Below are 15,320 nucleotides of genomic sequence, written 5' to 3' on the forward strand. Positions count from 1 at the left end.
GCTTGGTATTGAAAATGTTAATTAGTCTGGAAGTCCTTTTACAGACCTAGGGCCTAGATCCTGCCTTAGTCCACCACTGTCTTTCCTTGTTGCTTTAGAGATCTTCTGTTTCCTCATAGAAAAGACAACTTGTTTAGTATAAGCCATTTGTCTAACAATTCCCTTGGTCTAAGGCTGATCTATAGAAGCATGATCCAACAAGAAAAAGAAATAACCCCTGAAATAACACACAGCTTTGTCATTCTGTACATGAATTGAAAGTTTCGTAATGCTAGATCATGTTTTAGCACAGCTACTGATACAGTGCATTCTGACTTACACACAGGCATGCCAGGGAAATTTAATTAACTGATGTACAAGCAGTTCACAGACTGATTCTCCTCATTCACTGCTATAAAACTGAACTATGAAGGCAGGAAGAGAAGGGCTGAATGGGCTTTTTAAGAACACTGTTCAGAACCTGGGGATTTGAAGATTAAATAATGGTGTCTGTTGCTTTGTGAAATGTGCATGTGTGTGCGTTAGTTTATTAGTCTCTTTTTGTAAGAGGAAGAGTATGTGAATAATATCTGAAAGGGTGTATGGAAAAGCTAAACTTTTCATTGATCATAGATCAATCATAATATGATTTTATCAAGAGGGAAAACCAGAAAACCAAAGAAGTCAAACTCCCATTCAGCTTTCCTGACAAAATTGCACTACTTTTCTGAAGCGATGAAAGCAAGGATAGTCTTAATAAGGACAAAGTAAGGTTGCTGCAACTCCACTTAATGCAACACAGTAACTTTTCAAAGAAAGCAAGCTTTTCTGGAGATGTGGATAAGGCAGGTTACATTCCAGTATTTTCATGAGACCGTGTTTCTTTGAGTTCTGTGCCTATTAGATGTGTGCATGCATTCAAAGGATTTTGCTGCTTTGCAAAGTAGGACAGTATTCCTGGATGGAATCCGGATGTGTGGGCTCAGATTCTTCTGCATCTTTTGGAACATTTTTACAATAGGGACACATGAAGTCAGAGTCACTTCTGAGATTAACTGCTTGTTATTCTTGCCTGGTGCCTTGTCATGGACTCTTAGCCAGGGAAAAGAATAAATAGATATTTTCTTTTTGTGACAGGTGGGTTTTTTTTTTTCCTCCTCAGCAATATTGGCTACCTTGGAACTGTGAAGGCCAGCAGCCAGGTTGTTAGAGGTGTAATGTGCAGAAGTATCATTAAGAAAAAAATTCATTTAGTATGCTTACCATGGAAGAAAAATAATGGAGCTGCCATTCTACCATTGCCAAATGATGTCAGCTGGGTCCACAACCATGGTAAAATTCAGAAGAAAGGAATGTTGACAGCCTGCAGAAATTAGGATTTTAATTATATCAAGATGGGTGACAAAATTTGCCTATTTTTTTTGCTCACAATGTTTTTCCAAAGATTGCTGTGTCAGCATGGCAGATACATATATTCTAATGCTGATTGCATTTAAAAAAAATGACAAAGTCACTTCGGCATGTTTGGTGTTGACAGAGTACCTTCCCACACTGGTTGAGGAGAAAAAGCAGAGATATGGTTTCATGTATTTCCCAGGACAAAAGCAGCCACAAATTCTCAATCCTTCTAAATTCCCCATTTCTTTCAGGCAGTCCGGTAATGCTGTTTCTGCCATGAGGTTTGCTTAGGTTATTCTTTTATTGCTGCTAAGACCGAGTGACTTTAGTGCTTTTTATAATCCATTTGATTTCTAAAAGAATGTGTATAGATAAAAGCATAACTACCACAATTTTGGGCAAAAAGACCAAAATCTTTTCCTTGCAACTACCTCCGCCAGTGCCACTATGACATGTGCAATGCAACATGGTGCAATAGGCTCTGTCTTGCAGAACTTGCTGTTCCATGTGGCTTTCTGGCAGCACATAGCTGCTGCTGTGCTCTGCTGTAGGAGCAGAGTGATAGGAAAAGGCCATTTTGTCTAGTTAAGTTTGGAACGTGATGAAAAACTGTATGGTGGAACGTAGACACTCCAGTACCATCAAAAGGGTTGTGTTCATTCTCCTGAGCTACTGTTGTGTTACCGACCAGACTGTTCTGTCTGTCATTGACATTACCTTTTTTTTTTTTTGGTTGTTTTTTGGGATTTTAGGTGCCAGGTTAACAGGAGTCCTCAGGAAATAGTCCCAAGGTAGTGAAGATGAGTCCTCTGAGTCTGTGGTTGGAGTGGTGCCTAATGACCACAAGCATCTGAAAAGCGTGTTTGTTAAAGGATGTTGTGACATGTTATTGGCTGGCTTATCTGAGCAAGTATATTCTTGAATGCAATATATATGCAAACATTTTAAGTGCCTCGTTAATCAGATTACTTGAATGATAAGCTCACTACATTCTTGGACTCAGGTCGTTATGGGCTGGGTGCTTTTTTTTGTCTTGCATATTTAAGCACTGTATCCCATAATGTATTTCGTTTCTTTCTTTGCTTAGCCAGAAGCTACAGTAGCCCCGGAGAGGAGACAGTGGGTTCCGAGAGAGAACAGAAGGCTAACGGCGGGGATAATCCCGCTGGCCGCCCCGGCGCAGAGCCGCGGGGCCGAAGGGCACCGAGCGCTGCCGGCAGCGGTGCGTGCGCGGAGAGCGCCGGGGGCGGTGCCGGCGGCCGCGGGCCGGGAGCGGCGGCGCTGTGAGTGCGGGGCCGGGGGGTCGCGGTGCGAGTGCGGGGCAGTGATGGTGCGAGTGCGGGGCAGTGACGCTGTGAGTGCGGGGCAGTGACGGTGCGAGTGCGGGGCCGCGCTGTGAGTGCGGGGCCGCGCTGTGAGTGCGAGTGCGGGGCAGTGATGGTGCGAGTGCGGGGCCGCGCTGTGAGTGCGGGGCAGTGACGGTGCGAGTGCGGGGCAGTGACGGTGTGAGTGCGGGGCCGCGCTGTGGGTGCGGGGCAGTGACGCTGTGAGTGCGGGGCCGCGCTGTGAGTGCGAGTGCGGGGCAGTGACGGTGCGAGTGCGGGGCCGCGCTGCGAGTGCGAGCGTGCGGCCGCGGGTGCGTGCGGCGCGTCGGGGGTGGGCGGGGCGGCGCTGTGAGCGCGGGGCCGCGGCGTGGGCGCCCGGCGGGCCCACGGGATCGCTTTGTGCCGCCCCGGGCCGAGCTGTCCCCGCGGGGGTGCTGTTTCCCTCCCCGCTGGTCCCCGGGTCGCAGCCGCAGTGCGGCGGCGGGGAGGAGGCGGCGGTGATCGCCGGCTGCTGATCACCGAGGGGCGGCCGGGGACCCCCGCGACTCTCGCCATCGGAGCTCTGCTGCCCACCCCGAGCTGTCGAGGTTTGAAATCCTGCTTATGTCTGCCCTCGTGGTTTAACGTTTTGAGAGATCCCTGCAAACTTATCCTGTGTAAGTAGGCACAGCAAGATCCGTGAAGGACGAGGAGACTCCGTGCTTCGTTTCTCATTTCATTCCTGATGCGCTGGTTGGGTCCTGGGTGCAATGGCACAGCTCAGGAAATCCACCTTTGAGCTGCTCGAAGGACCAGCTTGGAGCTCTCCCAGCCTTTTCTTTTACGACCACAGGGGCACTGTTCCCATCAGACCTGGTGCATAGCAGGCGATAAAAGGGGAAGCAAGGTTGTGGGGAAATTGTTCTGCACTGGCTGGGTGTATGGCGATGTGTTACAGCCTCGTTTATGCATAGAGCCCCCCTGCCCTATGGGGTGGAGTTGAAACGTGTCCATTTTCTTGTGTCTTTGATTTTAATAACAATTTTGCTGTTATTAATTGTATAGTGTGAGAACTGTGAAAGTTAGAATATAAGCAAGGCCTAAAACCCCAAAAAGGTGGGAAAATCTTCATTTAAGGTTGAATCTGCAGGACTTAGAATTCTTGGATCTGCTGGGTGGGAACAGGAGGGATCACTTGCTGCCTAGCACCTTCTGTGCTTTCAGTGAATGCTGTTTTTTATTATTAGCAGGTCTGTTGGTATTCCCTTTCCTCCCCCACCTCTGCAGACTGACACAGGGTGCAGCTTTCCTGTTCTGGATCACTAGCAGACCAAGCCATGAGTTCATCCTGTATTATCTTCAGATAGGTACCTTTTGCAGTTCTGTGCTCCATGAAATATGTCCCATCTCCGTGGTATCCATTTGCTGACTGATCAGAGATCTGAATTTTTCCATATACAGTATCTAGCTGCCTGTTCCCTCTCAATACAAGAGAGCTGGAAGATTTCCAAAGTTGTGTGCCAGAGCCCTTTGCTCTTGCTTGCTCGAAAGAAAAGACTTGTTGAGATGTTGGGTTTCTTCAAAACAGTCTGAAAATGGGAGCGATTATTTGGTCTAGCAACTAACTTCCTTTCAAAGGAAGGAGTATGGTTTGTTTGCTTGACACAGCAACTTTCTCTACAGCTACAGCCAAGAGCACAGAATTCAGCAGTGAACCATGCACGGATTGGGAAGAAACCTAAAAAGATGATCATTATTCTTGACACAAGGAGTGGTTTGTTAGGTCTTTACAATGGCAAAAAGAAAGGAAAAAAATCCCTTGTGTTGTGAAAATTACATTCATGCCACCAGAAATGTTAGGAGGCTTCTCTGTGTTTTGATATTGGTGTTTTACAGGCCAATTTAAGTTGGAAGAGACCTCCTAAGTTTCTCCAGTACTTAGCCCTGCTTCAAGCAGGGCTAAATTTGAAGGTCTGTCAGGATGCTGTATTTCGTAATCCTTAATGGTATTTAAAAGCTCATGAAATCTTGATGAGCATGTTACCAGGTTATTGTGAATTGTAAATTTTCTTTATAGGAGTTAGCTTACAAAGATATTTGTAATCATGACTCATTTGGGGGAGGGGGGGAGGGGGCAGAATGTCTCATAAAAAGTCAGCTCAGCTTGTTTGGGATACACAAGTTCCGACAAAGCTCTGAAACATTTTTAGGCTTGATATGGAATGTCTTGGAGAAGCTGGAGTGGGAGAGAAAGGAAGAACAAGCAACGGTCAAAGCTGCTTTAGGCTAGAGAGTATTTGCTAGTGCAGTCCCAATTGTAAGACAGTTTTCTTTTTAGGAAAAGTATGTAAGTAAGTCTGTTTGCTTCTCTGAGTCTTATTGACATCTTGAAAACAGAGGCTTTTTTTTTTTTTTTTTTTTTTTTTTTTTTTTTTTTTTGGACACAGCTGGAATGGGTCCTGTTTATGCTGTTAAAATAAATGTTTAAGGATAGCTGTCCTCTGAATGACAATTTTTTTATGGTTGTGGGTGGGAGGGAAATGAGACATCTGGAAAACCATGTCTTGACAAAAGTGAAGACCCATCCACTGGCACTTACAACAGGATTAAGATTAATCTTGTTTAAATTCTGGTTAACTGAGTACTGACAGGCCATAAAATAACTCACTGCTATTTTGTAGATCTCTTGTGGTCACCACAAAAACAGACACACAAAAAGATGTTTTTCCTTTTTTTTTCTTTGGCCTCTGCTGTTTAAAGAGGAGTGTTCATTCTTTTCTGGAAGTTTTAGCAGACTTGAGAGATTGAAGATCTGATAGTCCCAGAGAAAATGATGCTTTTTAGCAAATGGATGGTGCCACTAGAGAAGGTAGCTGACCATAGAAACACTGGGTTAATTCACTAGTACAGCCTCTATACTAATTTTTTTTTCCTAATATTGTGTGTTGTGATGGCTTTTTAATTGTTTCCAGGGTTGTTTGTATTGTTTTGGCATACAGTGCGCATGTGTGAAGGGGTTAGATGTAGAATAGGCTGAAACATAGGGAAAACGTTTCCTGTAAAAATGCCCAGTTCTACAGAAGAGCATGGCTTAGCCTGCAGGTCTTAAAGCTGTGTTCCCAGCTTCAGAAAAGCTTTCTGTAATTCCTATTCCCTGTACCTACCCACCTCATAAAAAGGGTAAACACGTGTTGACTTTAAAAAGAAAAAGGTTGAATGATTAAGATAGCTGCAAATGAACCTTGCCCTGGATTGGACAGCCGCTTGGTTTTATCACCTCAGGGTGGCTGGGCGGGGATTGGCAGAGGCAGGAGAGCCCGGTCCTTCAGAGTCAGAGGCTCCCGAGCTGGATCCTCCCCAGCCCTGCCCCTCGCACCCGTGCAGTGCAGTTCGGCTCCTCTCCTGCCTGCCCACGCCTGCAGGAGCTGCTGGTGGCCGAAGCTCATGCAGCCTGCATGGGTTCTGGTGAGTGCTGCAGCCCTGCTAAAGGCTTGCGGGATGCTGTCCTGTCTCTTCTCAGGGATTATGGTTTATGGGATGCTTTCTTGTGTCTTCGTATTGCTGATCGGTGTTTAAAAACTTGATCACAAGGCAGTTGTGTTTGTATTTTAAGGTGGGGGGGAGGGTTGTGAAGTCCTTTTGAGCTTCAGATTTCCTTAATAAACAGCAGCTAACCAGAAGTGAAGCTGCTAGTTGCAAATGCTCAGCTGTTTTCCAGTCAGTCTCGCCACTTGGGGTACAATGACATGATGTGTCAGGGCTCAGCTTGTCTTGTTAGCAAATGTTTTAATAATCCTGCCTGCTGCTTCCCATGCATATTTTTCGAAGTGGCTCATTATGGTGTTTGCTTAGCGGGGGAGGAATTTAGGTATCACCCTGCAGAGCTGCATTTTCCTTTCGCCTATTTATAGAAATAGCAAAAATTTCACATATTTGAATAGGGGTATTTTTTTGTAACTGTGTGGAGACCGAAGAGTCCAAGTAAACTGAAGAAGTGTGTTGACTAAGCTTCATGATCTCCTGGATCAGTGACCACTAATTTGAAGCTTCTTTTGAGGTGCAATTTATGCTAATAAAAATAAAAAGCTATGTGAGAACTACTCATTAATCACTTGCCACAAACTTTGCAACATTTTTGTACACAAATGATGTGCATAAAGGAGTAATACTTGGGTCCTTCACCCCCCTGTAACTATGAGTTAAGAAGAAAACACTTCTTGACCTGACGAGATTGAAATCGAAAGAATAGTCGAGTAATTGGACTCTGGGAGGGAGCAGGGCTATAGCCTTTTGGGTATGCCACAGAGATTTTCAGTCTTAAGGATATTGCTGCATTACATACATTTTGAGTTACATTTGCATCATTCCAAAGGCTGGGGTCAGGATGGTCTCTGATAGGTGTCAGAGGCAGATACAAAAAAAATGTCATTACAATGTGACTTCATGTTTGAAAGAAGTATGTAAAGAAAGCTGATATGGTCAAGGACGTTTTCACTTGGTTAGAAATAAGTGGTGAAATAGGGTAGGATCTGTTCTCTTATCTGCATGATGTTTGTGTAAACTGGCCTTGTTTCTTGCTTGGGATCCTGGATTACTTGCGTTTCTAGATGCCATGATACTTCCTTCCTTGAAACCAAGTATGCTGTTAAAAGAACAATGTGATCTTTTTTTTTTTTTTTTTGTTTCCCAACGTTTTATTTGTTTATCAGCAGAATTCTGGAGCTGGGCTTAAGGATAGAAAGGGGTTCTCTCAAACAAAATTCTGGGCACAAAAGCGAGGAGCTACTCCTAATTGTTTCTGAATTCTGGCAACAGCTGTGGGGATAAAAATCATCTGTATGTGTCTGGGTTATTGCCAGTTGCAGTTCAAAAGTGTAATATTTTATTACATTTATTAGGGTGGGGATATCACCCATACAAAAGTATATATAGACAGCAATATTCACCAAAATATTCTATCAGGAAATAGGGGTTTTGTGAAAAAAAAAAAAAAAAAAAAAAATTCCATTCTCCATAATGTGTAATGCTACAGTTGTGTGAGTGCAAATCTACAGCCCTTGTGATGCAAGTGACTTCTTATACTGCCAAAACTCCAGTGACTCTTGTACCAGTTATTACTCAGAGCTGGATGTTGAACTTTGTCCATGAGGCAGGGCTAAGTGTGATTTCCAGCATCCTCAGTAACTGATGCTGCCCCACTGGAGGGTGCCTGTCAGCCCTTTCCAGGCTTGTGAAACACTTGCAAGGGTCAGGATTGGGCTATGGGGGGTTTGTGGATGGAAGGTGGTGAAACAATTGCCAGCTAACTCGAGCCACTGGTAACCACAAGCAGGGTTTGTACTTTCACGCTGGAGTATTTGTATGTAATGGTTCCCATTGCAATGCTATCGGTTCTCAGTGGTGGGTGTGAGTTTAGGCTGTTTGTTCCTGCTGTCCTTTCTGCTTTAGCAAGAGTGGCAGTGAGTTAGCATAGGGAACGAAGGTGCTGTCCCAGGCATGTTTGTAATGTTGGATCACTGGGTAATAAAATGGTTGCAAGTCTACATTTTTCTGTCTGCAAGCATGAGCTCTAAGTTTGGCTTGGTGCCTGCTTTGGTTCTCAGTGGGGAACTGTAAAGAATGTGAAAGGTTACCAGTTATGATGAACCAGATATAGCAGGTTTAGATTTCTTTTTTTCCCAAGCCTTCTGTAGTATATTTGTAAAGTTCACTGTTTAATATAGATTAGTGTGTGTAAAACATTTAATTTACAAATGCTTCTTTTTTTGAAAGAAACTGCTGTCTTCCTGTAATAACTTAGGTTACTGGCTAACATATAGGTCATATTGTTAGAGCCTCTTTATTACACACATGCACTTCGATCATCTTTCTCCTCATTGCATTCGAGCACTTTAATAATTAAAGTTTTTGTCAGCCTGGTAGCAGGGAAGGATAAGAACATCTTGTTAATATCTAGTTTTGATGTGGGTCAGGCACAGAACTGGAATGTAATCTCTATCTTTTAAAACCCATTTCAGTACATTAATGAATATACAAATCATCTCCATTAAACCAAAACTACCTGCATGAGCTTTTAGTTGTTTTAATCCAATTCATGCTCCTCTGGCATCATTGACGTCCAGTGTCAGAACTGTTCTTTCTTTCTCATTCCAGAAATGTCCTTCCTGCCTGACTTGGGGACCTTCACCATGGGCATCTGGTCTATTGGCCTTGGAGCCATTGGTGCAGCTGTGACGGGGATCGTCCTTGCTAACACTGACTTATTTTTGTCCAAGCCGGAAAAGGCTACATTGGAGTTTTTAGAGGAGATAGAGCTGAAAACTTTGGGTTCAGGTAAGATTCTGGCTATTTCAGACCATATTCTTCAATAACTGGATTTTTATAAAAACCTTTCTAAGGCCAGGTTTGGAAGCAGTTTTCTTAGTCTTTCCTAGTTATGACATGTAGTTGATATCCAATATTTCTGGCGAAGGAAAAGCAACCAAAACTGTTATTTCTGGATGAAACAAGATACCCTTCTAAAAACCAATAATGCAAGAATATCCTCCTATACATATAGATTTTATTTCTTCTCCTGTTAGAACTATATTTGAATGTGGAATTCTCTGCAGTGCTTTGTATTGGTCCATAAAGTATTAATCATTATAAACAAGAATGGCTGATATTGTTATTGATGTTGTTTCTCCTGTACAAACAGAACAAAGGATATTCAAAGCAGGTGAACTATGGAAGGAGAATGGTGCAGTGATCATGGCTGTACGAAGACCTGGATGATTTTTGTGCAGAGAGGTACTTGCTGGGCCTGGGAATTAATTAAGAAGAGTTGAGGTCTCTTTGCATAGATACTCTGTAAATAAAGGGAGGGGATGAATAGGACAGTCATCAAATACATCTAAAACATCTGAAAGTTTTTGTTTTCTTCTTCAAACTGATCACCAGCTACCAGCACACTTAGTTTCCTTTGCAGCTGGTTTGTGCGATCCAGGTCCTGAGCATTTTCCTTCTGAAGGTGATGGTTACATGATTTTTACATCTGCCAGGGACCTAGCCCATGGTAATTATAAAAGGGAGATTGCACAAAATCCAGTTGATAATGAGTCTTATGAGCTAGTTATACATATAGAGTCCAGAATAAATCTCTGTGAGCCAGATAGTGTCTGGTCAAATATAGCTCAAGATTGGATTGGCAGAAAGCCACCAGATAAAGCTCATCTGCAAAAAAAAGAGCTGTGCCTAGAGGGAGTCCCTCTCTGTTCTGGGTGCTAAATGTGAGGCAGGAAGGTACAGACTCTGAAGATAAGGAGTTACTGTCATAACAAGGTGGGTTGGAAAACAGATTTTGATCCTTAAGTTGACATTAGGCTCCTTGGGTGGAGCTTCTTGGAAGGAGACACCTAAAACACAATTTGAATGTAGTGAGTGCTTGGGAACAGCCAGAGCTTGCATCTTGGACATTATGTTTCTCATAGCTATAGGGAAAAATAGTTATTATGTTGTTACTCACTACTCTATAACACGGAGTAATTAATATTGTAACCACTTCATTACGGCATCTGCTCCCATCAATAGTAATTGCTTAAGTACATGTAGAATTCATGGAAGGTTAAAGTGCTTTTCTCTCTGAACAGGTGTAGCGTGGGCAGGAGGAGAATGCACGTACGTGCCTGATTCTGTAACTTTCACACACAGTCAGTCAGGAATCCATGAGTGATTCTTTATTATTATTATTATTATTAATGAAAGTTTCAAATTTTCCTGTCTGTTCATCCCCATCTGTTTGCTACTTGGTACTCTGTAAATTCTAGATGTCCTGCAAGCCTTTCAGTTAAGGTATTTCAGTTAGGTGACTGAAAGTGATCATGTAAACTGTGTCCATGTTTTTAAAGTGTGGAGTTGGTTTTTTTTGGTGGGAATTTTGTCCAGTGAAAGGACCTTTCTCCATGGGAGATAGGAAATCTATTTTCAGTGCACACTCTGGTCTGTTCAAAACCTCAGGGATCTTTGTATAAACTATGGGAATTGGGATTTCTTCAGGAGAACAAAAAACCCAGCAGATGAGTGGTGACACCTTACACTTTTACTCACCAGAAAAAGCAGTATTCCTTCTGGGATACTGAAAGTCTGTGAAGGAATTCACTGATTATTTTTACTGGGGCATTTAGGAAGGAGAGTGTACCTTCATTACTTGCTTTAAACCTGTATAGCCTGCTTCAGCACAGAACCCTCCAAATACTTTGCAGAAGTACTGATAATGATGGATGTCAACTTGGAAAAAAGAATTGAAAATTCTGAAAAAGTTAAGTGATGTGCAGGCATTATATTTTTACCATTCTTAAATACTTTAGAAGATAATTGAAGCCCTATTACAGGCAGGGTATATCTACAGCTTTGAGTTAAAAAAAGATGTTTTCTTCAGGATTAATATTTTATTAAAGAATGTGCTTCCTCCATGCTTAACAAAGAAAATTGTAGTAAATCTGATGAAGAGCTGCCTAGGAGTACAGCTAGCTTAAATGTTACAGGTCTGTTTCTGGTTTGTGCCTCAAGCTAGAACTTATGTGTTTCTGATGGTCTTGAAATTCAAGGTGAACCTTTCCAACCTCCATTTATTGACTGAAATGTTTGGGTTTTTTCCTTTGCTTAGGAGGCTTCTGAGCTCTCCTCTCTGAAACCCCAGCTGTCCAAGCTGGGTGTCCCTCTCTATGCTGTTGTGAAAGAGAAGATAGGGACTGAAGTGGAGGATTTTCAGCATTATTTCAAAGGAGAAATCTTTCTGGATGAAAAGGTATAGCGAAGTCGGTGTTCTCCTTTTGTTTAAAAACAAACCTAAGAATGCCTTCTTTGAAGAGCTTGTATAAATAAGTAGAATGTAGTCTGAATGAAAAAGGATTTAGTAGCACTGTAGTTTAAGAAGTTAATTGGTTTTGTTTTTCTATATTTATACATTCTGCTGAGCTTATAAACTGCGGTGTAGCTATGCACTGATAACGTGCTGTTGCAAGATTATTCCTCCCCTTTAACAGATAAACAATATGGCCTGTTAATATTTATTTCTTTCTTCCACTGGCCGTGTGACTTGCTGATGTTTACAATGTGTGAATCAAGGTTTGAAGGTGACACAATTTATGGTGTACAGGCCAGATTGCAGTGATATGGCTTGTCCCAGTACACTGGCATGTGCTGGATTGCCAATCTCATGTCATACAGAACCACAGCCCTGCTTTCTCCTTACACCAGGAGATACATTTAAAAATCATTTGTCTGCTGAAAAAAAAAGAATATATAATACTAAAAATCAGCTAGATGATCCCTTTATTTTCTCTGTCCCCCCTGCCTGTGTGAAAGAATCAGCCTGAATTAAAAAAAAACCAACAACCAACTGAACAAAAAACATGTTTATCCCAAAGCACCACTGTTGTCAGCAATAGGAATGTTGGTGTACATGGGGCTTAAATACTTGTGGATGAGCTTAAAATCCACATGAATGAGAAATCTTTTTTACTTTTTTTGCTGATGTATTTTCTGTTTCCCTGCAGAAAGGCTTTTACGGTCCACGCAGACGAAAAATGATGTTGTCAGGCTTTTTCCGCTTGGGAGTTTGGCAAAATTTCTTCCGTGCATGGAGAAGTGGATATAGTGGAAATCTGGAAGGAGAAGGATTCACCCTGGGAGGTGTATATGTGATTGGGGCAGGAAGACAGGTACTGCAGGCCACCTAGGAGGCTTTTATGTCTTGTATAAGACAAGAAGTTGTTTCCTGGAAACAGTGGATCTCTTGTAGGGAGATGTATCTGAATTTCTCTCTTGTGTCTTTGACTAGGGTGTTTTACTGGAGCATCGTGAGAAAGAATTTGGAGACAAAGTCAGCCTTCCATCTGTCCTTGAAGCTGCTGAGAAGATAAAACCACAAGCTTCATAAGTGGAAAAACAGCTGCACATGTTTCTGATTAGAGCTTGAAATGTAGAATGCATCCATGTCTTGAATGTGCAGTGTCATTGCTTAACTATTTAGGGATCAATGCACAGGAAAGGTTCTCTATGCAAACATAGAAAAAGATGAAAATCCTCTTGGATTGTTTTTTGTTCCTTTGCAGCCTTCCAGGTGGTCAGGATTTTGACTGGTCCTTTGTATCTGACTGTATTAATGAAAGGCTGGGTCTAAAATCTGACCTAGCCTAGATGTTTTCAGTGAGAGACAGTCAGTTGAAAACCTGTCTACCTAGGGAAACAAAACTCTGCTAAGGCTGGAATAATGGAGTACTAGCTGAGGGGAAGAGATAATAAAACTTCATGTAAATGAAATGCCTTTGGTTTTTGCTTTTTCATTACCATGTAAACACATCTGTGTTTCTAGAGGACTACATCCTGTCAGTCTAATTCTGAGATTTTGCATTCAAGACATGGCACTATGTCTGCACAGTGAGTTTCTTGTTAGTTAACTACTGGCTGTAGATCTTCTAGCTCCATGTGATTCCCTGCAAGGAGGATAATTGTGGCATGAGGACAGGTTCCATTTTGTGTTTAAGATTCTCTTAAAAAAATTACATCATTATGAATTAAATCCTGACCTTTTTTTCTTAGTATTTATGTCCAGGTAAAACTGATTTTAACCAAAAATATTTATATGCTCTTCAGAGTCTGTTCTTCACAGTTCCCAGAAACAACACTACCAGTGAGGATTTTGAGTGATTCATATGTTTCATTTGGAAACTAAACAGAAATTGGACTCGTGTGCTACTATCAGCTGAAATTTGTGTTTGACTGTTTTGGGGGATGAAGGAACAGGATTTGGAGAGTACAGCAGCAAGGTCTATAGCAAATTGACTCTGTGATATGGACTTCCTCTATAAAGGCCCTCCTTGGAGCCATGGACAGGTGCAGAGCACCTGTATTGTCTCTGTCCATGTTCAGAGCTGCCCATGTCATCATGCCCATAAATGCTCTTGGATTCTCAAAGACATAAAATGCCTGGCTGGAGATGGGCTCTTTGGAGCCAGGCTGTTCCATGAAATAAAGAAATGTGCCTGAGGGATTCTTTTCCTGGGTTTAACTGCTGAAAGGCAGTACTGGTATTGTGTGCTGACACAAGGCCCCTAAAAAGTTCAAAGCATTGTGTAAGTGTCCACTTGTCTGCAGTAGGTGTATGGATACTTGGAAGTGCAAGTGGTGGGAAACACGAGAGATGCCAAAAGAAAGGGGTGTGAGCTACAGTTCCTTACAGTTGCAAGAGGCTGTGAACAACAAAGATCTTACAGCAGGAGTATTCTGGATCATGGCTTCTGCAGAGTTCTGAGTTTTCTTTCTCATGGGAACTAGAAAGCTTTGCCATTTGCAGAGAATGGATCTTGCACATAGACCAGCAAAGGAGGTACTGATCTTAGACCTGCATTTCAGGCCTTGTCCCGAGGACTGTTTATGCATATCACATAAACATGAAATGTGAAAGGCATAAACAGTCCTTGGAGAATGGGATGGAAGCCAGATAAATTCCAAGAAATTGAAGATAAAGTAAAGTGCCTGTAGAACCTGCTAAATCTGGAGAGCATTTCCTTACAGTTTTGTGTACATGCAACTGAATTCCACCTATTCTGTCAGAGCTGGCTGCCCAGTCTGCAGGGAGCCCTAGATGGTGACAAGGATGCCATGGGGCTGTAGCCCTGCTCTTAGCCTACCCAAAGGGATTGGAAACAGAAGCAGGAAGCTGTGTTGTCCAGCATTTGGAATGTTTATTGGAAGTATAATGGCTGTCAAACATACAAATCACTAATGCTACAACGTGCTGAAGTGTTCCTGTAGGGTAAACACCTTTTTAGAAAGACCCATGAAGTTTTTGAATTTATTAAAGTACTCATGGAAACTGAAAGTTCTCTGCTCGGGCAGGTTCCCCAGAGGCATTTACACAATAACCACGTCAGAGGTCTTTTCCTGCTCTAAACAGCATTAGTTCCTGTAAACAGTTAGTGCATTTCTTGATTTGAGAGTTACATAAGCTTACCTGCATTTCAAAGTTTTAGAACTCTGTATTTCAGAAATGAAATCAAAATTTGGAGCCTTAGAAGGTAAAAATGACATTTGAAATTGTTCTGAAAAATTATCGATAAATCTGATTTTTTTTTTTTCAAGCCAGCCTTGGGATTAGTTGGAGTTAACTCACCTGTTCTGAACTCCATGTTTACAAAATAAAAATGGGAAGGATAGAAAATAGGTGGTACCTAGAAGCTAGGAACAGTTAATAACCATTGGAAATGGGCTATAAGCCAAATAACTAAAATTACAGCAAAAATAGTAAAGGAGGAACAAATGAAATCTAAGTGAATTTCCAATACTGGAGACTGAATTTAGAATGTTCACTTAAAAAAAAATTACAGTTGTTTATTTTGTTGTGCTAACAGCTACCTCTGCTGGCCCAGTTCTTCGTATGCATTTAATGTTTTGATTTTTTTTCTTTTAACACGACATGTACCCAAAATCTAAATCACTTCTAGGCACATCAAATATCACATCATGCTTCAACACTCAGCTGGTTACTGGAAACTAATAATTGAAAGTTTGTTTGTTGTTTTGAGATGTGCATTTTGCACCCATGCAGTATGATACTATTTATTTTCACCTTTAGATGAAGATGGATCAGGTCAGTAG

At 42.0% G+C, this 15,320-nt stretch overlaps 1 protein-coding gene across 1 annotated transcript; it reads left to right on the plus strand.

The window, feature by feature from the left end:
- Positions 1-6,016: 6,016 nt before the first annotated feature.
- Positions 6,017-12,983, plus strand: PRXL2A (peroxiredoxin like 2A). Its single transcript, XM_032115816.1, has 6 exons — positions 6,017-6,146; positions 8,835-9,014; positions 9,379-9,470; positions 11,326-11,466; positions 12,218-12,382; positions 12,502-12,983. Exons 1-6 carry the CDS (start codon positions 6,137-6,139, stop codon positions 12,598-12,600), a joined length of 687 nt encoding a protein of 228 aa, XP_031971707.1. The 5' UTR covers positions 6,017-6,136; the 3' UTR covers positions 12,601-12,983.
- The last annotated feature ends 2,337 nt before the right edge of the window (positions 12,984-15,320 follow it).

Source organism: Corvus moneduloides, chromosome 8 (assembly GCF_009650955.1).
Source record: "Corvus moneduloides isolate bCorMon1 chromosome 8, bCorMon1.pri, whole genome shotgun sequence".
NCBI lineage: Eukaryota > Metazoa > Chordata > Aves > Passeriformes > Corvidae > Corvus > Corvus moneduloides.